This window comes from Dermochelys coriacea, chromosome 1, assembly GCF_009764565.3.
Source record: "Dermochelys coriacea isolate rDerCor1 chromosome 1, rDerCor1.pri.v4, whole genome shotgun sequence".
Classification (NCBI taxonomy): Eukaryota; Metazoa; Chordata; order Testudines; family Dermochelyidae; genus Dermochelys; species Dermochelys coriacea.
In genome coordinates this window covers 242,825,202-242,849,647 of record NC_050068.2, presented here as the reverse complement: position 1 = coordinate 242,849,647, position 24,446 = coordinate 242,825,202, and the positions used below count along the sequence as shown (strand labels likewise).

The window sequence follows — 24,446 nt, the reverse complement described above, 5'->3', positions numbered from 1 at the left end:
CCTCTAGCCTTAGTTTCAAATTTACAACAAAACAGGGATAAACCTCCCTCTAGCAAAGGGAAAATTCACAAGTTGAAAACAAAAGGTAATCTAACGCACCTTGCCTTATATACTTACTCTTTTTGTGATATCAGAGACTTGTACAGGATGGTTTATAGGAGAAGGAGTTTTTTGACCTGATGCGTCTCTGCTTTCCCCAGAGAACACACCAACAAAGCCCGCCCCCTCCCCACGAAAGATTTGAAAGTATCTTCTTTCCCCATTGGTCCTTTTGGTCAGGTGCCAACCAGGTTATTTGACCTTCTTAACCCCTTACAGCTAAGGAGGAATTCTAGGCTACCCTTTGCTGTATGGTTATGACAGTAACCAAACTTGTTTGGCTGAAGTAGGACTGAGTGGACTTGTAGGCTCTAAAGTTTTACAATGTTTTATTTTTGAATACAGTTATGTTTTCTACATAATTCTACATTTGTAAGTTCAACTTTCACGATAGAGATTGCACTACAGTACTTGTAATAGGTGAATTGAAAAATAATTTTTTTACAGTGCAAATATTTGTAATCAGAAATAAATATAAAATGAGCACTGTACACTTTGTATTCTATTGTAATTGAAATCAATATATTTGAAAATGTAGAAAACATCCAAAAATATTTAAATAAATGGTATCCTATTATTGTTTAACAGTGCAGTTAATTATGATTAATGGCCATTAATTTTTTTAATCGCTTGACAGCCCTATTAAATATTGATGTTTATATAGGCATCAGGTCTCCAAGTATTCTTCGTTTGATAAATAGTTCTTGAATAATAACCATCTTTGCTGAGGCTGTTGGATTTCACAGTCTTAATGGTAGATTAGTTTTCAGAATCTGTCTGGGGTTTGCCACCACTCATTTTATTGTGGAAGTGGTGTATGCCTTGTCTAATAATGCTTTCCTTTCCTATCTAACCCAGTCTTATTTCTACATATGTAAACTCAGGTGGATGCACTACGATTACGTCTCGAGGAAAAAGAGACAATGCTGAATAAGAAGACAAAGCAGATCCAGGAGATAGCCGAGGAGAAAGGGACTCAAGCAGGAGAGATACATGACCTCAAGGACATGCTGGATGTGAAAGAACGCAAGGTCAACGTTCTTCAGAAGAAGGTAAGTTTGCAGATGTACAAGGTTCTGTGTCCTCTGATATAGCCGCATTCCTGGTATAAAATATCCAAGGCTGCCAAAACGTCCCTTTGTTCCTTTATTTACATTTTTGAGGTTAGTGGGTGAATTTGTTGATGATATGGGAAGATTGTTCATGATAAACTTGTGAGCTTAGTCAAAGTTTTGAAGGGAAATTAAAAAAAAACCCAAAAGCAAAACAGAGCAAACACCAGTGTTAACCTTTCAGTGATCCTATATGTTGCTTCTGCTTCTACCTTACTGTTTGTAATGACTGAAGTATTTGTGTGGTGGACATGTCACCCTGAAAACTCATCCTTCCCCACCCATTGCATTAATTGGGGTGGTGGGGGGGGAGACTTTAGTAGTTCAAGAAATTGATTATGTGCCAGCTCAGCCAGTTTCTCTCACCTGGCCAACAGATTTTTATTTGCTTAAGCTGTGAACCTTGAGGGCTCAAGACAATATTGAGTTCAGTAAGAGCTAACCTTGTACAAAAGGGGAAATTCATGTGAAGATACATACCTTTTACTATGGACATGGCTTTTTACTAAAAACTTACTACTTTTTGGGGATGTAAACAAGTCTGATTTCAGTGAAGTTATACCAGGAGTGGCTTTGACCCATGTGTTTAAATGAGCCCTAGTGCATCATACTCAATACTCGTTGAGCTTCCTGTCATGCTTTTTGACCAAGAAGCTTGAATATATAATAATTGTTCAAAATGTTGCTAGACCATATATAGAGGTTGTGATAAATGAAGTGGGGGGCAGCTCCCTTTTATGGACAGCCAGCCAGCCAGTTAGCTATAAAATCCCTCTTAGTTGCTGTTCTCTACTTGCTTTACCTGTAAAGGGTTAACAAGTCCACAGGTAGAAGGAAGGGAGTGGGCACCTGACCAAAAGAGCCAATGGGAGGGCTAGAACTTTTTAAAATTAGGAAAAAACTTCCCCTTTGTCTGTCTGTGTTGTTCTCCAGGAGAACAGAGACAGGGCTGGAACTATGCTGTAAAAAACTTTGGGCCAGGTATGAAAATCATCAGATCATACCTAGAAACTACTCATTTAAAAGCCCAGATATGTAAGTAGGTCAGGAAATGTCTAGGAAGACATGATTAGGTTTATCTCTTTTATTTCTTTATGGCTTGTGGACTCCACTGTGCTAACCCCAGTGCTTTTGTTTTGCTTGTAACCTTTCAGCTGGACCTCAAGAAGCTATCATGATGCTTAATCCTTATAATTGTTTTTTTAAAACCTAGGAAAAAGCCTAAGTTCCAGGTGTATTTTTTTTCTTTTTCTTTTTAATAAAATTTACCTTTTTTAAGAACAGGATTGGATTTTTGTGTCCCTAAGAGGTTTATGCATATGTTGTTTAAATTAGCTGGTGGCAACAGCTGATTTCCATTATTTTCTTTCTCAGCTCTTCCCCAGAACGGGGGTGAAAGGGCTTGAGGATATCCCACAGCAAGGAATTCCCAAGTGCGCCTTCTTGGGTTTTCAAAGGGGTTTTTGCACTTGGGTGGTGGCAGCATCTACCCATCCAAGCTGTAACCTTGGGAGTTTAATACAAGCCTGGAGTGCCTAGTATTAATTTTTAAAATCCCTGCGGACCCCCACCTTCTGCACTTGAAGTGCCAGAGTGGGGAATCGGCCTTGACAGAGGTTTATGAGGATGGCTTCAATCTTTAAGCTAATGGACTTGGTCCTCTAACGTGAATATCTTTATTTCCTGTACTATTTATTACATGTGGCAGATTTTTTAGCATTTCTTCTGAAGTGAAATCCGTTTTCTGTCTTCATTTATACGAGTCAGAATTTGGCTGTTCCCAAGGATTGTCTGTCAGATCTTTTAATGAAAGTTTGAATTTTCAGTTACAGAAAATGTGTACAGACTGCAATCTTTTTTGTTTCTATCTGCAGTCTATTCATTTTTCTTTGCTGGCTTGATCTAGCCCCGCCACCCCCTCCCTAGCATTTACAACGGGCAATCCTGACGGAGTAGGCTTTAATCTGTACTTTCTAGTGGGATACACTATGAATCAAAGGCCTTATGACTCTACTCTAGTTTTAAACATCTCCTGATACAATGGCTGTTGCCAGTAAAACTGTTAATATTTCATGTTGTCTTGGCTGGTGTGATGCTGGAATCTTGTTTTAGCTCTACCCATGTTATCTTGATATGGAACACAATAAGATCTTCTGAAAGAAAACTGGCAGAAGAAAAACTTTTCCCATTGTGCAGTGTATCTAGATTTGCTTCTGTGGATATTAGGTGTGTCATCAGCAGCATCTGTCCACTTCTGGTGGCAGTGAAGTGGAATTGATGACATGTTGGATGAACTTGGTTGAACTAGGTGTCGTACAAGCATTTATTTGTTCAACTTTTATTAAATGCTTCTCCCTCCCCCCAGACATTTTCATTACAGAGAACTTCTTAGCTTGTACAGAAAAAATGATGACTAGGGAATATTTAAATTTGGAAATAATACCTGGAAACTAAGGGTCTTAAAGTTGAAAGAATCTGATTATTATTATTATAAGTAGTAGTAGTAGCAGTAGCAATACTGTAGCACCGAGGAAACCTGGTTATGGACCAGGATCCTATTGGGCTAGGCACTGTTTATTTAAATAATCCTTTAGGCAAAGTGATATGCTATCTGTTAAAATTAAGAAATATCATCTCTAGTAGTAAAGTTGTCATAGCCAAGATGTTTTGGGGTAAATTATGCTCTTAGAGAATGATACTGTCAAGTATCTGTGGCCCAAAATTTGATCTGTTTTAAAACTGTTGGACAAAATCCTGTGATTCTAAATAATTATTCTAGGTATTTGATCATCTGTTCAGATAAATAAAGAAATAGTTTTTTGGGGGATTCACAAAAATCTTTACTATGCTCTACTTACTCTCTTTGCAGCAAAAGCTATCTAAAGCACTCCTTCTGAGGTTGTTGGATTCCTGCCTGGACTGGTTGGCATAGATAAATGTGTAGTGTGTTTTGTGCACTGCTAAGATCACTGTTGAGGCTGGTATATAAAAGAGGTAAACAAGGAACTATGCCTTCCAGTCATTCAAAAGATGGAAGAAAGAGCGATAGTGATGTTTACTAACTGGCTAATGATAAAATCAAAAAGAGAAGATTAATTTTAATTCAGCACTTTTAAGAGGGCTATTAATAATGCAGAATTTAAATAAGTGTGAAAGTCCATTGGCATCACCACTTAAGTTGATATGCAACGAAACGTGATGTCTTGGATCTTTTTAGGCAAATCTCATCTAGCTCACATTTCAGGTACTAGAATCATTCCACTTTGGAGTTCTTACAATTACAATGTTTTTGAGACATCACCTTTATTTAATGCAATGTAAGGAGATATTATAAAATGTACTGAATATGGAGCCTGGAAAAGTGATGCACAGCTCTCTCTCCCTCTGTCTCACTGGCAGAAAATTAGTTTAACAGAACAGTCAGTACGTTTGGAGGAACCTTGTGTTTTCTTTTTTCAATGAAAATAAATCTAGCAGAAAAGCTTATGCATTATGTTGGTTAGGGTCCATAGAAAGAGAGAATGATGTGGAGAGGACGAGCTGAGTATCACTAGTTTTCACTCATTATCATCCTCCTTGCTACTTCGGTCTTGGAAGGTAGATGGGATCGAGAGGGAACAGAAAATTTTCAATACCCGATAATCGAAGCGGTTTGAAAGAACCACCTCTGAGACTACTGACACATGGCTATTACTGTGAGTCTGTAAAGTAGAGTAACATGACAAACCTGTGCTTTTGTGTCTTAGGGAGTTTATACCATGCTCTGCAGCAGTTTGTTGTGCAAAGTAGCTGCCACATGACAAAATGTCTGTAAGTGAACATGGCAGTTTTTTTGAGGCAACTCCCCAGAGAGAATCTATGATCCTATTGTGTATTTAAGAAGGAACTCAGATGCAGACTGGCTGTGCTGATGTCATTTTAGGTGAGTTGCAGACACCACCGATTTGATCAGCTGAATGTATCTTTTTGCGCACACGCATGCACGCACACACACACTCACACACATCATACATCACTTAAAAGCTTATTATGTCTACTTTAAGATGAAGTATGATATGGAGCTATCTAGTGGGATAAACAGTGACACAATCAACACGTTAAAATGACCACTGAAATATTTGCTTTAATTTCTGTTAGGTTAATGACTCTCTGTGTATTATTTTAAGACATAAAATTGTATTGCTTTGTATCTCAACAACAATCTAAAGGGTAAAACAAAATCTAATAATTTTGTACATGTATCATTGAGCTGGTGACATTTCTAGTCAACATCATTATCTTGTTTATTATTATGATCTCTGTTGAGAGTGCATAGCCTGATACAGCATGGCCAGAGTGATAAGGGAGCCTTATTCCCTATAGAGGGAAGAAAGTTTGCTATAAATTAATTAAAACATCTGAAGCCAGTCACATGATAAAACCCCGCTGCTTCAATCAGACAAGAGGAGGAGTTGAAGCAGAGTGGATTGGTGTTGGAGCAGAGAGCAGTTTGGAGGAGTTGAAGCAGAGTGGATTGGAGCTGGAGCAGAGAGCAGTTTGGAGGGAAACAGAGGAGAGTTTGGAGAAGTGCTGCGGTGGGCTAAGAAGACCAAGACCCTAGGTAAAGGGACACCTGGTTTGTGCAGAGAGAGGGCAGGAAGCCCCACAAGCTGAAGGGCAGGAGAGAGAAGTAGCCCAGGGGAAGGAACCGCTAGTTCTAATGGCTTACCGCTATCCCTAGGGCCCCTGGGCTGGGACCCGGAGTAGAGGGCGGGCCTGGGTCCCTCCCTCTCCACTCTCCTCCTCTAGGACACTAGTGGGGCAGTTAATGCCCCAGTTCAGGGGGCAAGAAATGGTGCCCTGAACCTCCACCCAAGAAGAGAAAGCGCGAGACCCATCATAGTAGTGCCGGCAATTTGCCACAATAGGTTATTATAGTCTTCATTGGATTGGCATATACACAGTTCTATGCAGGGAAGATTGTTCTGACTACAGACACAGTTGCTTGTGCAGCGACCCCGACCGATACAGGCACAAACAAGGTCTTGTAGAAGCTCAGATGCCATGGGACCGTTGAAGAATACAGAAAGTACTTCTTCATCCACGTTTTTCTATCCATGTTGCAATGGTGAACCAATATCTGATTTACGTATGTGCAAAGACATCCAAATCTTTATTTGCCAAGGTGTTCTTTTGACAGCCTCTTCAGAACTGTCCTCATGTGGTAGGAGTCTGGCCAGGCACTCATCCTTTTTGATGGCTACATATAGGCACAAGCAATTCAGGTCTCTGTGGGTCTCCTTTTGTTTCTTGCACTGGTCAGTCAGCACTGCTACTGACTCCCTCGCTGCAGAAATTGCAGCATGTCTGTCATACGCTCTCAATTTGGCATGCTCTCAGAAGCAGTTAGCTCCCTTTTTTTTCGCTCCCCAGTTACTTCTCTACCATTTTTGGTCTGTGACGGAATCCGCAGCAGAGCCCGCTTCTCCTGTTCCCTCAGTAGATAGTGCCTTATCTGACAGTTGTAATGTAGTTAGAGGAAAGAAGAAGAAGAAATACTATAAAAAAATTTTTTTTGTTTTGTTTTTGCTTAAGCTATAAATAATGATAGTGAAAGTTTGCATTTCCCTGCTTCCCACTCTTCCCAACCGGAAAGCCTTTTCCCTCACCCTTATGCCCGGATCTCCTGGGTTTAAGAGGTGCATTTCTTGTGGGGCAGCCTTCCCAGTAACGGACAGCCACCCACAGTGTATTCATTGTCTGAGAGAGGGGCATGTACACAAAACTGTTCCCACTGTCATGATTTGACTGCCAGGGACAGAAAAGACCAGGACACTTGCTTGCACTTTCTCCTCATGGGGAAATCACTGTGTCCAGCTTTGCACCCCGGCCTGGACACTTTCCCATCACAGTCTTCACACTCTGCTAGGTTGTCTACTGACCCCTGTTCTCCGCATCCTTCTAAAACAAAGTCTTCTCCTTCTCACTCGGACATGAAGAAACAGGCTCCCTCGTCACCCACTGAGATGCTGCCTGCTAGGACTTCATCTCCTGCGAGGCCGATAGTTCCAGGTCCCACCTAAGTACCTCTAGCACCGGCACCAACCATTGGTCCAAGGACCATACCTGGACCGAATTACAGCCCTCAGCGCCATCTCTCTGCACTAAAGACTCAGATGCGAGACTTCTGAGACTGGCGCCAACCCTGCCAACCAGACCTACTTCAGGCATACCAGCACCAACAAAACCACTGGTGTTGATGTCCTTTTCGGCACAGAATAAGTCCTTGGTGCCAAGTAAGATAGGAGTACTGACCACGTCCTCAGCACCAAATAATACATCGGCTCCAACTATGTCCTCAGAACTGAGCAAGTCTACAACGCCATCTGCTGACTACTCAGGAGAATGCACCTCTCCTTCAGCACCAATACATGCACTGGTGCTGACAATGCTCTTCCCTCCACCACTGGAGTTTTGATACCTCAAAAACTTGTCTGTCTATGAAACGCCTGAGTCCCCACTCCTCAGACATGACCTATCTCCACTGCCGCCATCTTCACTGGAATCACATCGCTCTTTCCTGAGGACAGCACCTCCCGCCTCTGGCAATCGTGACAACTAATTCTACAAGAGTACAGGCATCATCAGCAGCGTTCCTCACACAGAGACCGATCCAGGACATCTGTAGGGTCATGACATGATCATCTATCCATACATTCACATCCCACTATGCCTGAGGCAATGCTAGTTTTGGGGGGCAGTGTTAGCTTATCCATGAACTTCAAGCCCACCTCCAAGGTACTGCTTGTGAGTCACTTAGCATAGATTCCAAATGAGCAAGCATTCGAAGAAGAAAAAACGGTTACCTATCTTTCATAACTATTCTAGATGTGTTGCTCATGTCCGGTCCATGATCCATCCTCCTACCCTTCTGTCGGAGTTGATGGCAAGTAGGAACTGAGAGGGTGTGGGGCTGGCGATGCCCCTTATAAATGTGGGGAATCCAGGGGGTGCTAGGGCTGGTGCTACAGATACTGAACTTTAGGGGAAAAATCTCCGGCAACTGTGCACATGGGCACGCACACACCCTAGCATGGAATGGACACGAGCAACACATCTCAAAGAATTACAGTTATGAAAGGTAGGTAACCATTTTTTTGCCGCCTTCATCGACGTCTCGTCCACCGCAGACTAAGCCTCTGCACATACCAGAGGAGGAAGAAGAGCAGGAGAACTCTCCACCGCCACTCCACTTTTACTCTTCCTTCCTGATGAGGCTATCATGCCTACATCCTACTGCAGCTGATGACTAAACACTTTCAGGAGTTATTTTGTAGGATTGCAGACACTTTTCAGGTCCCTTTAGAGGGGTTGAAGGACTAACAACATAAGCAGCTCAACCTCCTGCTTATGTCGTCCTCTTCTAAAATAGCCCTCTCTATCAACAAGGCCCTACTTGATCCTGCAAAAATACTCTGGCAGACCCCCGTGTCCATTCCACCAACTTACAAGCAGGTGGAAAAAAATATTATGTTCCTGCAAAGGACTTGAAATTTCTTTTTACTCACCCTACCCTGAATTCCCTAGTTGTTAATGCTGTGCAGGAAAAAGGACATCAATATCAATCTCATCAATACCCACCATGATAGAGACTGGAAACAACTTGACCTGTTCGGACGCAAAGTTTATTAGTCTGCGACTCTTCAGTTCTGCATTTCCAACTACAGCTAATGGCTAAATATAATTGTCAGCTACTCAAAAATACAAAAACTGTGCCAGGACCTACCTGACGAAAGCCTGTACATCTCTGGAAGCCTTTTTGGATTCTGGACACGGCTACTCATTCCATCACAACTGCCGTTGTTATAAGGCGGGCTTCATGGCTCCACCTCTCGGGCCTTCCTAAAGAGGTACAAACTACAATAGAGGATCTACCCTTGGAAGGTCCCAAATTATTCGCGGAGCATACAGATGACTCCCTATGCTCTCTTAAAGACTCCCTAGCTACTCTACGCTCTCTTGGCATTTACACACCAGTGCAGAAAAGACGCCCGGGAAGTATCTTCCCCTGCGATCCCAGCCACTGCAGTATATCCCACAGTGGCCTTATGATACTGAGAGCTGATGACAAAAGCCGCCTGCCATATGCAGATAGACTGCTCCTCAAAGGGCTACTTCACATGCACCTCCAGCCAAGCAACAATTTTGAAGGTGTGGTCGAGGCCTGGCGAAGCCTCCCCATGCTCCAGTCATACCAACCATCTTTGACATTCCACCAGTTTGGCAAACACTTAGCCCCCTTCCTTCTATCATGGAGGCTAATACTTAAGACAGGTGGATCCTCAAGATCATCAGGGAAGGATACTCTATCTCTTTCCTATCCATTCTACCCCACCACTCTCCCTCCCTGTCCCTCTTCAGGGACCCTTCTCACGAACCCATTCTGCAACTGTGAGCCACAGAACTGGTCCTTTCCCAACACAGAGGACAGGGTTTCTACTCCCTTTATTTTCTGATCCAGAAGAAATCAGGCAGGTGTTGGCCGATCCTAGACCTTTGAAACCTCAACAAGTTCATCAAACTGCGACTCTTCAAAATGGTTACCCTCTCCACCATTATCCCAGCACTGGAACAGGGGGAGTGGTTCTCGGCCCTCGACTTCCAAGATGTTTATTTCCTTATTACTATACCCCCTAACCACAGATGTTTTCTCTGGTTCACCATGGGCACCGATCGCTATAGTACAACACACTGCCTTTCGAACTGTCAGTGGCCCCTCGTGTGTTATTGAAGGTCCTGTGGTAGTCGTTGCCTACCCCTGCCAAACTTTCTGTGTTTAGACAACTGTCTCCTCAAAGTCCTGTCTGAAACTGATCCTCTTCACACCTTCCAGGTGACAATGAACCTCTTCATGGAGCTAGGCCTTTGTGTGAACTTGGAGAAATCTACTTTAATGCCAGTGCAACACCTGGAGTTCATCAGGGCACAGTTAGATGCCATATAAGCCAAAGCCTTTCTTCTATCACAGATTTTTGGCTATTGTCGACCTTGTATGCAAGGTACAAGCCTGCCCCCAGATCTCCATCAGAACGTATCTCCCAGCTACTCGGCCACATGTCAGCAACCACATTCATGGTAAAGCGCACACGACTACACATGTGATGCCTTCAAGTAGCAACATACAGTATATGTCCCTCACAGGCACAGCCTGCACAAATGCATATCCAAGCCAATGAGAGTAAAGGACTCACTACTCTGATTGAGACAGCCCAACATCATCTGTATCGGCATTCCTTTCCTGAAACTGTCACCTATCATGATTCTAACCACCGATGCCTCCTTCATCAGTTGTTGGGGAGTGCACCTTCACATTCAAATGGTGCAGGGAAGATGGTCCTTAACTGAATCTACCCTACATATCAACCTTCTAGAGCTATGAGTGGTCCGCAGTGCCTGCCAAACACTTTTCTCCCACTGATCACACGCTGCCACATCAGGGTCATGATGGCCAATGTGACCTGAATGTTGTACACAAACAGGCAAGGTGGAGTGAGGTCCCACTTGTTATGCTCGGAGACACTGAAATTATGGAACTGAACAAATACAACACTTATATCCTATTTGTTATCACGGGGAGGGACTGTCATTTAGTAATTGGCAGAGTGTCTGTGACTTGGATCTGAGTTCTGCTCTCGCTCAGCTTTGCCACTACTCCTTATGTTAACTTGAAAAAGTTACTCTAACAACCTGTAATACACATTTAATGTACTTGCCTATCTCCCAGGATGTGTTGAGGCCTAATGTTTGAAAAGTGCTTTGCAGTTCTCATGTGAAAAGTGCTACAGAAGTAATAAGTTGTATATATTCACGTATTTTTGTTCTGTAGGGAAAACAACGATTTATGGCTGTTTTAGTAGTAATAGTGTGAGGACACCAGGATATGCGAGTCCTGGTGCCACAGGTGAAGAACACGGAGTGCACCATCATTCGGAGAGCCAGAACCAAGCTGGAGAGGACCCTGAAGGATGCCATCTGCTGCCAATTCATGGAAAACCTGAAACGGAAGTCAGACCAAGGCAAGGCCTTTGAGGTAACATGCAAGTGGAACACCAGCAGCCTCTTCCTCCCCGGGGACAGTTTCACCTGATATGCCAGCTGGAGGTTCACGCACCGGGCCTGTCTCCACTGCATCCCACTGAACAGAGCCGTCTGCCACGGGAATCGGGACAAGTGATGCAGGAAGTGCGGCTATGCCAACTAGACACTACCCCACATCTTGTGTAGCTGCAAGCCCCATTCCAGAGCCTAGCAGCTGTGGCACAATGCCATCCAAGATTAACTGGTCAGAGCTATCCCACCACCTGTGGGGAAGGTAGCCGTGAACTCTGCCATCTCTGGAACCAACAGTCAACTGCGACCGGACGTCGTCATCACCAACGAGGACCAGAAAATGATCATCATGGTGGACATCACTGTGCCCTTTGAAAACAGGACCCCAGCTTTCCACGATGCCTGATCTTGAAAGCTGGTGAAATACACCCCTCTGGCCGACACTCTGAGGGCTAGGGGCTACAAGGTCCAAACTCACGCGCTGATCGTCGGAGCCCTGGGCACATGGGACCCCGGTAACGAGTGAGTGCTGAGAGACTGTGAAGTCAGTCAATGCCACACTCAGCTGATGTGGCAACTCATGGTGTCGAATGCCATCAGGTGGTCAAGGGACATCTACATCGACAATATCAGGAGGAATGAGCTGGAGTGCCGATGAAAAGCACGGTCGGGAAAGTAACTCAAATACTTTCTTGATGGACTGTTTTATTCTCTAAATGGACAACCTATCCTAAATTCTCAATTATTGAGGGACAATCTTCACTCATTGATATATTTTGCTTTTCTCCACCAACTCTCTGTATAACTTTTTTCATGAGTAATGTAATCCGAATGCATGGATGCTAAATATCTAATCTTTATTCTTAAATTCATTCACTTAAATTTGTGTTATTGCTGATTATGCTCTATATGTATTTTATTACTTTAAAAACAAACTTTGTATTTGTGGATAATCTAAGCACTGGACCTAGATGTACAGATACTCATTTCTCAACCTATGTATTATATAATTTTTTTTAACAGTAGCTTTAGAAAAAAAATTATTTTCCCTTATTTTCTAGGTACTCAGTTTCTAACTATTTACTTCGCAACTAATTTTCAGTAGACACTGCAGTGATGATTTGGGTGCTACAGTGCTTAGTGTAAAATGGAAAATAAATTTCTCAAACTACAGAAATAATGTAATGTGTATATATGTTCCCAAAATCCTTCCAAGCAGAAGCTACTAGTGAAGTTGGTTGTAGAGTTTTCTTTCCGTTTCCTGACACTGGGCTCTGAAGTGACCCCACAGTTTTAGTGATAGCTGATAGTTAACATAGAATGTGTATTCTAGAGTTCAGTATTTACAGTGTACCTGTGCATCTCCTCCTTTCCCCCTTGTATTTTTTTATGTCTAGCACATGAAACAGGACAATAGCAGCTGGCGATGTTTGCCTTACAATGGGATTAGTAAAGTTCCCCTCCTCCCTCAGGCTCTCCTCTGTGGTTTAATACAGTTTTATGTTAGAGTACTTCTCTTATCTTTGTAATAAATCATTGACTTAGAAAATGTAATTGAGCGTTTGAATCTGAGCCTCATTTAGATCTGTGTTAAAATTGTACTGGTTCCTGCTTGACTGATTCTAAATGATGATGTAGATGAAAGTTTAATTTGTCATTAGTGTTCCCTTTGTATTCAAGCCCAAATCCTCTGTGCTTTCATTCTGTGTCTTCTTGATATCCTTCATCTATCCTGTACCTGGGCTCTTTCTTTGCTTGCTTAACTCCTCTTTTATCTTTAGTACCCCTTTGGTGAGCTAAAACTTTCCTGCCCTTGGCCTCTTCTTAGTGCTCTCTGTGCCATAATGAGTTGGTGGGGTGAAGTGCCATGCTATATGCATATCTGAGCCGAATTATTTTAGCATTTATTTATTTGTAGGGCAGTATTCATCCTCTAAATGGTGAGTGACATTAAAGGCAATGTAGAAAAAGAGCACTGCCATTCCTGTGTACACAGGACCAAATTTGAGGTGGAATCTAGGGTATTTTCCTGGCAATAATAAACATTGGAACTCTATTCTTTGTGTTTCTCCAAGTGAACAAGCTCAATTCACAGGTTAATGTTTCTTTTCACTTACACATTTAAAAATGAAATAGCATAAATTTTATAATGCTCGTCCTTGATCATCTTCTGAGCACCCTAATCTCACCCTCCTTCATGCAGAATGATGAACAAAAGGGCCGAGCTTCCTTTTCCAGTTCCAGAATTCACTCTTCCTAGTTAATTTGGCTTCCACAAAATAGGGGTAATATCCACCATGTTGTGATTCTGACTTTACCTAGTTTCTCAAACTGGGAAAGGCCAAGAAAAAGACAAATAATATGTCTGTTGTGGCAAAACTCTGCAACCTGGGATTTCTGTGTTTCTTTGCCTCACACATGAAGCCTCCTTACCAGTATAGTGTTTTCAGAGGCATTAGTGAGGTACAGTCATACATTTATCAAGGACCTGAGGGCCAGATAATGTGCGCTAATGTGAAATTGGATTTTCTTAAGGAATTTTATCCATTCTGTCTCATACACCTGTCATATTTGCAAATGCCCCTATCCCATCCAGATTTAAAATAAAAACACAGAGGAAAAATAGCCCCATTACCATATTGTACAAGTTGAAAATCTGCTAGACACTTTACACACGTACTGATTGAGCAGGAAAGGAGAGTGTCCTGTGTTGTTGATTCTCTAAAATAACATTTAACTAACACCAAACTCTCGTGAAATGGCAGTGCACGTGCATGTTTAACAGTACACATGCTTGTTTATTCGCCAGATCACCTCCTTTCAGGATATATTGATCTTGGTAGAAATATTGTTCCTCATTATTTTGTGGTGCTGCAGTGGTAGAATTTGGTTTTTCTACATTAAGCTTAGACAAAACAAGTCCATACACACACATTAGGATTCCAGAGTTTGACTCAGATATGGGTGAATGTCCCAAGTGAAACTACTTTCTAGCTCCATCATGCCATTTCCTGCTGGCTTTAATGGGTGCCAGGAACATAACATTCAAAGACACAGTCTCAATTAGCACTCAATAGCATCAGTAGGCAGCACTAATGGAGAACTAATCTAGTGCTATTCAGTGTGACTAGATCTGGATTTCAAGCCAAATGGATATTAATGAAAATTATAGTTTTAAGTATTGTAATTTGTACTAGCATATAAAATAAATTATTGCAATGGTCTCAGTTCTGATTCTCAGTATCTGGCAATTTAATTTCTACAAAGTAGGACAAACTGGAACTTATAAGTAGGGTTGTTGATTAATCGCAGTTAACTCACGTGATTAACTTAAAAAAATTAATCATGATTTATTGCACTGATAATAGAATACCAATTGAAATTTATTAAATATTTTTGGATGCTTTTCTACATTTTCAAATATTAAAATACAAAGTGTACACTGCTCACTTTATATTATGATTTTTATTACAAATATTTGCACTGTAAAATGATAAACAAAGAAAGCGTTTTTCAGTTCACTTCCTGCAAGTATTATAATGCAATATCTTTATCATGAAAGTGCAATTTACAAATGTAGATTTTTTTGTTATTAGTTTTTGTTTGACTTCCTGTTTTAAAACAAAATTCAAACACATCTTTGGTAATGAACACCTTTAAAAATAAAGTGGGTGTGGTGGTAAAAGGAGAAGAGCTCACTTCCAAGAGGAAAAAATAGGTAAAATTAAAATACAATATCCCTGCCCAAATAGAATAATTGAGATGAATTTTGTTTGTGACCTACACTGAATAATTGACCACTACTATCTAGAGCGGTTGACCCAGCCTGAGGGATTTGGAATGAGGGAAAGGAAAGATCAGGTATCTTCCATTTAATGGTATCTTCCATTTTAGTGCCTCAAATCCCAGATTGCTTTGCAAATTTAACTGGTGTATACAGGGATTATTTTTGTCTATCATGGAAGTGCAGTTATCCCTATGGTATAATTTGGCGGCTCTTTAATGGCACTCAGCACCAGCTGTTGGTATACAAAGGAAAGAAGCTTATTGAGTTTATTAAATCCAACTGAATCTTGCCATATAATCTAAACACTGTTTACCAAATTGTGGGTGGGGGAGGGGGAGTTGCATAAGACCACCCAAAACTGAAAAAGTATTAAAAATCATGCTGCTTCAACAAGAGGATGTAAATTCCAGGGCCCTACCCTATTTGTTTTTCTCCCTGTGGAAGGTACGTATACCACTTTCTCTCTATAAAGGTACTTATACCACTATAATCCTCCTGTATTCTGAGATGCATAGGGTGTCCACCATTTCTACCATTTATTTTGGTCTTGTGCTGGTTTGTTCAAGCATCAGATTGTCATGCTGATGGATCTGGTTTCTCTCTTTCTTTGTTCACATAATATTTCTCTACCTTGTCCCTCTTTCCAGGTGGTATTCATATTATCACTTGCTGTTCAAGTCATATTGATGGCCTCTTTAAAGCATGTTGTAAATAGGTCCATTGTTGTCTCCTTACCATATATGATGCTTTAAATTGGTTTGTTCAACTTCTAATTTCTGATGTTGCAAGAAATTCTTTCCAGTGGATTTTGGATATCTTCCACAGACGTTTACTTTGGAATGAGTTGATCATCTTAGCAATTTCTGTTGTAGATTTCCATGATTCTGCTCCATAGATATGATTCTGGTGTTTGGTTCTGACACAAAAATATGATTTTTTTAATCATGCTCCTTTTCCAAATCCTTTCAAGTTTATGGATATTGCTGCTTTTGATATTTGTTGCTTGACGAATAGCATGGTGGCACCATTATTGCACATCTCACTCCCTAGATAGGTAAAAATGACATAATGCTCAAAGGTTACCTTGGGGCAGAGTTAGCCATATATTTTGTCTTCCCCTTGTTGATGAACAAACCAACTTGTTTTGCTCATCTGCAAAAAACGGAGTTTTTCTTCCATTAAGGGATGTGTTGAACTAAGGACAAATGTCAGCAAAAGGAAGGTCATTCAATTGTGGCTTTATCATTTGTCCTTAAAATTCCTCAGTGTAATGTACAGAGATAAAATCAGCTCCCTTCTCATACTTACTTTACTCACCCTGTTTTGGTGACACCCAAGGATCTCATTAGCCCTTTTTGCTTCAGCTAGGAGCACTTGTTGAGTTTCCTGTCCATTATGACCTCTAAATCCTTTTCAAAGTTACTGTTTTCCAGTATGCAGTCCTCTATTCTGTAGATATAACTTCCATTCCTTGCTCCAAGATGCATAACTTTGCATTTGGCTGTATTAAAATGCATCTTGTTTGAATGGGCCCAGGTTTCCAAGTGCTCCAAGTAGCTCTGTATGTTTGACTGCCACTTTCCTCATCATTATTTTCCACTCCACCAATATGTATAATCTATAAATTTTATCACCAGTGATTTTATATTTATTTCCAGGTCATAGATGAAAATATTGAATAGCATCAGACCTAAAAGCAATCCCTATGGAACCTTGCTAGAAAGGTTCCACCCTCATTCCCCATTGACAGCTACTTCTTGAGATCTGCCTGTTAAGTTATTAATACACTTCTTGTGTGCTCTGATATTTTATAGTGCTGATTTTTAAATCAGAAAGTCATGTGGTATTAAGTCAAACATCATACCAAAGTCTAAATATATTACATCTACGCAGTTATCTTTATCAACCAAACTTGTGATCTCGTTTTTTTTTTAATTAAATCTGGTTTCTTTTAACAAGACTGATTTTCCCTAAAACCATGTTGACTATCATAAATTATATTTATATCCTTCAATTCTTGATTGATTGAATCCATTATTACCTTTTCCATTTTTATGCCTGTGCTTGATGTCAGTTAGCCAGGTAATCCCACTTGTCCTTTTTGAATACTGGCACTTTAGCACTCCTCTAGTCTTCCTGAATGTCCTGGGTATTCCATGATTTATTAAAAATTAACACCAGTGAGCCAGAGATTCCTCAACCAACTCTTTTAGGACTCTTGGGTGCAAGTTGTCCAAGCCTGCTGATTCAAAAATGTTTAGCCCTAGTAGATGATGATGATTAATATCCTGCTGAGTTATTAATGGATTGTGAAGTAGTTCTTTATCCTCATGTTTCAGCAACTGTTCTTCTACATGATAGTCCTGGAAGTAGCTTCTGTTTTGATCTTAATATTCATAAAGCAGTCAGTGATAGCTATGAAGTGACATACCCCACTTTACCTTCATACATTTAACATATTGTTTCTCCATTGCACTAGCCTCTGCCAGCCTAGGAGAGAAGGAGTGAGTTAATCTTAAGTATTTGTTTCCAACTGAAAGATGCAATCAGTCAGTTAAACCCTAATTCTTTTTAATTATGGAGTGGCGATAGGTATTCCAGACCATAAATAAGGCAGACCTTTTTTTGTTGTTGTTGTTACATGCCCACCGCTCTCGGTATAAAAGCCCCAATAAAAGTTAGTGCAGCTTCAAATATGATATGTGTGGCCTGCGGGCAGTATACTATTTTTTTTATCGCAGTATACTATTTTTTGTGGTTACTGGAACAAACAGTTTTCAAGATAGTGGCCATAGAAGGCTGTTCAAACTGTGATTAAAACCTTTTTTAACACTTTTCTGCAATGTTTTACTACCAAACAGTCTGTCCAAAAGACTTCAGATGAGGTTGTGTAGGAAGACTTTGAGATCTAGTGCACAAAACTATATATGAGAAGCTGGAAACCACATTTACAAGTACTCTGTCTTTAATAATATCTAACTCTTACACAGTAGTTTTCAAAACTGTAGATCCCAAAGTACTTTTCAAAGGAAGTAAATGCCATTATCCCCATTTTACAGATGATGACACTGAGGCACAGAGAGGTGACGTTACTTAAGCGCTGGAACAGCACTTAAGGATCTAGGGAACTTGTAAAACTTGGTAGCATTTCTAGTTTTCTTTTGAAATTTTGCTGGGGTGTTGTCAAATTTTTTACAAAGTTTTCCAGGCAGCTGTAAAGTCTCAGTGTACTCACAGATTACATTTCTGCGTACAGTAAGGTCCAAAGGAGCAGGTTTCTTCTCCAAAAGACCTTAAGAGGTCTATTGGAAGGGATCCTATGTTTGGTCAGAGGTCATGAGGGAAGAGAGCAGGAGACCTACAGTGGCTCTAGTGGCCAAAGATAGAGCAGAAACTGGGTGAGGTTAGCTGCAAGAGGCAGCATAAATATTGTCACTTCCACTCACAATCAGAGCTTTATGAATTCTGCAGGAAAGGTACCCTCCTCTGTGCAGATCTCTTAACCTTCTCAGGAGGCAAAAACAGTGAGGCCAAGTGAATATGTGGAGTTTAGGCAATCCATATGTGTTTGCAGAATTTCCAAAAATTTGTTTGCTCCCTTCCTATCCCCATTTTTCTTCTCTCAGACCCCACAACTTGTCCTCTGCATCCTTTTCCTCCCCCATGACTTCAGTACCCATCTTAAGATTTTCCCCTTATTCTTGATAGGTTTCTGGAGGTTAGTAGGTGTAAACATAATTTCCCCTGGTCATATTGTTGGTTTCTGTGATTCCAAATCTTTGGGAGTCTGCCAAAGGATAGCACAGCCCCAGATTCTCATATATGTATGTGTGTACCTTGAGGAATAGGGCCTCTACCATTCTTTTGCTTTAAAAGCCAGCTGGGTTTCAGCCCTGCCTATTATAGTCTGAAACACAGGGAAGTCTCCCCCTCAGTGGGAAAGATTTCCCTGTGCTGCCATGCAGCATAGTGAAAAGTTACCCATTGTGGAGGGGCTTTATAGGGTTCTGCCTCTAAAAGTTGGGGTCTGCCAGCTGAGCTCCACTTTCCTTTCACACTTCCCAGGAATAGGGGACTGGACTAGTAAACCCTTTCTATTGCCCCTTGCTGCTCCAAATCTCTTCTGAATCCCACCACCTTCCCTTCTCTCCCCCCCCCCCCACGCTTCCTTCATAGCCTTTCTTTATTTAACCATAAGTCTGAATTTTCTGGCTTTCTAATGTTTTTTTAAAAAAACATCTAGAACATTCTTGTAAATGATTTTGTTGGCTATAAGTTATGGATATATATCTTAACTCAAGCTTTAATTACATTTTTCCCTACCCTCTAGGAATAAAAAATAAATCAGTCTTCCCCCAAGACTCTGAATTAACCCTGTCTTGACTAAAATGAGCCTGACGGAGTATGACTACTACTTTTTATGGGAATGAATCTGGTGAGCTGGCAGTTTGCAGTAGATGCTTCCCGTGCCTGGATCTCCTGGGCAAACAGCCTAATTAATAGCATTCATAATGTACCAGATGTTCCTTTTCTTTCAGAACATACAACAAAAGGGACAATTAAAACATCTTGCAAGCAAACCAAGGGCTTGAGCAATCACTCCACCTCCTTCTAATTTTATTCTTTCAAATGAGGTCTTATTGGCAGCTGGTCAACATTATGTCCAGGTTGGTCTCTAGCCAACCTATAGTACTACAATGAACAATCTTTTGACCCTGCAGGTTTGGAGACCTCATAGATTCTGAGTATTGACTCAGATGCTGCCTCCTTCTAATTCCTGGGCTGATATTTTCCTCAGGTGTTTGCAAGAAATGGTCTAGTCTCCTTGCCCTTGGAATGCCAGCAATTAGGACCTTAAAGGCAAACAAATCAGTTCCGCCTGACTAGGAATAAATCCCCTATGTTGAAACATAGTGCCCGGCGACTGGCAATGTTGATAAAAAGCCAAACGAAAGATTTCAATGAGCCTTTACCAGTGAGGGACTTGGTATGCAGGGCAGATAATTCCAGCATGTACCTTATCAGTCAGCATCAATTTTTCATCAATTCCTGTCTTTTCCTTGGGAAATTAGAATTTACAGCAGGAATAAAGGCCCTTGATAATCTAATGATAATGATATCTCTGTTCTCTTTTCAGCCTAGAAAATATAGGGTAGACATTTACATTCCTGTGTTGAGAGGCCATTTTAGAGTAAACTTGTTACATGTGAAACTGTTTCTCAGTTCAAATTGCTGATGCAAGCCCCCTTTGCATCTCCCAAAGGAGATGTATAGACCCCTGCATATTCTGTTTCATTCTTTGTTGGGGACATGATGCGTGGAGCACGTTTTGAATACTTGGTTTGTTTCTGTTGCTTATATAGTAATTTGTTTACCAAATATTTTTAGTGGGATGGAGAGGAAGGAAGATTAAAGCAAATATCCTTAATGTACATTGTGCAATCCTTTGACGGGAGTATGTTATGTTGCTTGTGGAGCCAGCAGGTAGAGAATGACGGTAAATTTTTATTCTGGTGACCAGTGTGTGGGCAGAAACAAGGGATATTTTTGCCCAGTTTTTCTTGAGAATGTACAGTCTTGGAGAACCTGTAACTTCTGTTTCTGTATATGTCATTTCACTTCAGGTTTTGGGGAAGATTAGAATAAAGATAACCAGACTTTCATTGAATACTATTTCAAAAGAGAAATTTGTTACTGAATGTGTGGAATTGGACCTGTTTCCCTCCATAAGCCCATCAAATGGCTATTAGCCATTTTAAAAATATCTTTAAGGACGCACGCATCCTTATTAGAGACCAGCCATTGTTTGACTCTGGGGAGAGCAGATCTGTTTGCAGCACACTTTCTTTGACAATGGATAGCTATTAACATGGTTTAAATATTTAATTTATTTTTTATTTATGGACTAGGACTCCATTGTGCTTGGCACTGTGTACAAACACAGAACTAAAGCCAGTTCCTGCCCCAAAGAGCTTATAATCTAAGAATAAGATAAGAAGCAGCAGATGTATACAGATAGACAGAAGGGGCAGTACAAGGAAACAATGAGACACCATTGGTCTACTTAATAGACACTGATTTAAATATACCTGGTATACCTACCAGGCATGAGTACCAGCTTCTTCATTTCCCAAAAATGTGCAAAACATGTAGAATGGAAGAACAGAAAGTTATTTTTCAAGTCCTTGCATATGTCCATTATGCTGTAGGTGTACGTGTGTGTTGTGCTTTGATGCGAGAAAGTTGGGGCACCCCCACCCATTCCTGGCTCCTTGTGAGCCTTACAGAGAGGGTATAAAGGACAGAGCAGCTCGACCCCTCCTTCAGTTCCTTTTTACCATCTGTGGTAGTTACTCAGTGTTGTGTGATCACAGCTTCAATCCTTGTGAACAAAGTTGTGTTTTTTCTTTTATTCTTACTAGTGGTAATATTTTTCATCCACTGGATGGTTTTTCTTCCTTATTTTTCTTTCATCACATTTCTCTATAGTTCATATATTATTATTATTATTATTGTTATTATTACTATTATTTATTATTATTTTAGTCAGGTGGAACTCGCCTGATACTGGGAGAGCCTATGACAAGGTCCCCAGGTTTCATGGTGGCATACATATGTGACCCCTCATGCCAGGCTCCATTTGCAGAGCAATGCAAGTTTGGCTCAAGTCAGTCTATCACCCTCCGGTTTCCCATCTGGATAAGCTGGTATGTATCCAGGACAGGGTATTGTTGTCTCTAATCTGGAGGATGAGCCAAGATGACATGTGTCAGGGAGTCCCTGTCTCTCTTTCTCTCTCCCTTGCATGATCTTGGTAATGGTGGGAGCACATTTGGGTGCTCTTCAAGATCAAAGGTTGTGGGCCCCCCACAAGGCCAGATTGTGTATAAATGCTCTTGAGTTTTGTGCAATAGTCTGTGCCTGTCAATAGTTCCTGCCTCACATTCAGGGTAAGACTGTCCAGGTGCTCACCAGCAGCACCACAACTGTGTTTTATGCGAACAAACAAGGGGACACTAGATCAGACAGGAGGTAGTCGAGCTGTGGAACTTATGCATTCAGAGCGCAGTCATTCTCAGGGCACCTGACCTGCCCGATGTTCAAAATGGCCTGGTGTATCACTTGAGCAGGTACTTCAATTTAGGCCACAAGTGGTCTCTTAACACAGCCATCCTTGCTGCAGTGTTCTCTATAGGGGTTTGTCCAATGGTGGATCTGTTTGTGACTTGGCAAAACAGGAAATGTTCCCATTTCTGTTCCAGGGTACGACATGGCCACAGGTCAATTTCACATACTTTCATGTTTCCATGGGCTATGTACCGCAGGTTTATTTTCAAGTTGAAAAAAGATTGAGGCAGAATGATCCTTTTAACTGCAGCCTGATTGTGGCAGCTGGGGAGGGGGGTGTCAAACTAGGAAACAAAGGACTCCCACTTTACACAAATCCTATTTAAGGATGGGGAATGGCGTAATCCAGGTCGTTAGTTCTCCCCTGCTACCCCACCCAAGATGACTGCGGGAAACAACTAAGACTGACCTGGAGGAAAGAACTGGACCCAGGCTGGAAGGGTGTCTGGCTTGTGAAGAAAATTATTAGGACCACATTTAGGGTGAGAACTTACATGTAACTAGTTTCTTTAGTGTATTAAGCTTACTTTGCGTGCTCTGTTTTATTTTTTTAGTAATCTGCCTTGCTCTGTCTGCTACCTTCTTAACTACTTAAAATACACCTTTTATAATTAATACATTTATTTCTAGTTTACAATATAACCCAGATTTCTAATTGGAGCGGGGGAGAGAAGTTATCCATACCCTCCTCCACATTGAGGGAAGAGGTGAATTTCATATAATTTGGGGGTTGTACTCTAAGAGGGTGGACATCTGGGTGCTGTGGCAAGCCCCTTAAGGTGAGCCTTCTCAGAACAGATCTCTGTCTCTCTGTAAAGCTGGGTGTGGTCCTGTCTGTGTGCTTGGCTGGAAAAGGCTGGGGAGCCTAGCCCGGCAAGACCAGGTAAAAGGGGGTCCAGGCTGACAGAATAGTCCGTCTCAGTGGTGTCCCAGCACACCAAGTGATATCCCGGGGGTCCAACCCGTCATACTGTGTATTCAGGAACCCTTGCCCTTGTAACCACAAATCTGATAATTCAGAATCACAGGTGAGGGCTGTACCCGGATCCTTGCGTGCTGCACCTCACAGCATGGTTCATCAGTGGTTAAATGGAGAGGTGGCACGCTACTCAATGGCAGTCCAGAATGTCCTCCTTGTTAGTAGAAAACCTTCCACAAAAGCAGTTTACCTTCTTAAATGGAATGTTTTTCCATCTGGGCAACCTCCCATGATATGTCGCTTACTCAATCCAGAATTATTTGAATCAAAGCTTATCTCTTCCATCTTAAGGAACCAGGTCTAGCCCTCTGCCAGTTCCATTAGGGTACACCTGGCTGCTATCTCAGCATTTCATCCTGGTAGAACTGTTTTTATTAATCTTATTGAAACCAGTTTTCTGAAAGGTGTAGATAGATTGTTCCTACTATTCAGGATCCAGTGCCAACTTGAGATTTAAAATTAGTGTTTTGTGCTCATATGGACCTCTTCATTTGAACCTATAGCTTCCTGTTCACTTCTGCATATGTCAGTAAAGGTGGCTTTGTTAGTGGGCTAGGAGAGTGGGTGTGCTATGTGTACTTCTCACAGCTTCACCATATACCATTTTCTACACACTAAGGGCTTGTCTGCTCTACTGCTTAAGTCGATGTAACTTACGTCGCTCAGGGGCGTGAAAAAGCCACCCCTCTGAGCAACATAAATTACATTGACTTAAAGCGGTGTCTACACTGAGCTATGTTGGTGGGAGACGCTCTCCTGCCGACATAGCTTCCGCCTCTTGTTGAGGGGGAGTAATTATGGCGACAGGAAAGCACTCTTCCATCGGCATAGCATGTTTTCACCAGACACGTGCAGCTGCATTTGTGCAGCTGTGCCAATGTAGCGCAGTAGAGTAGACTTACACTAAGCTTCTGTTTAAAATCAGAAAATGCCACTATGTTTACCTCTTTACTTCATGTGGCCTCATGCTGACAAAGATGAACAAAGGCTGCACAGTGGATGTGCTTTGAGCTTTAGCTTTTTCCTGGACAGAACAAAGTCCATTTGGGTTCTTCCAGCTATTTGTTTCCTATGAAGAATGAATGAGAGGTCAACCAGTTATAGCACAACTACTATCAGAGTGGATTATCAGCTGCATCACTATGTGTTTTGCTGCCAAGGGCATAATGCCTCCTGAGAAACTGACAGCATGCTCTAAATGGGTCATGCAGCTTTTGTAGGACATGTCCTTATTCTGGATATTTGTAGGGCA

The 24,446-nt window shown here is 41.4% G+C and overlaps 1 protein-coding gene across 1 annotated transcript in view; it reads left to right on the top strand.

The window, feature by feature from the left end:
• Positions 1–24,446, top strand: part of ERC1 (ELKS/RAB6-interacting/CAST family member 1) — a 563,466-nt gene that overhangs the window by 181,899 nt on the left and 357,121 nt on the right. Inside the window, 1 exon segment of the mRNA XM_038395866.2 lies at positions 984–1,151. Within this exon segment, the coding sequence (XP_038251794.1) occupies positions 984–1,151 (168 nt within the window).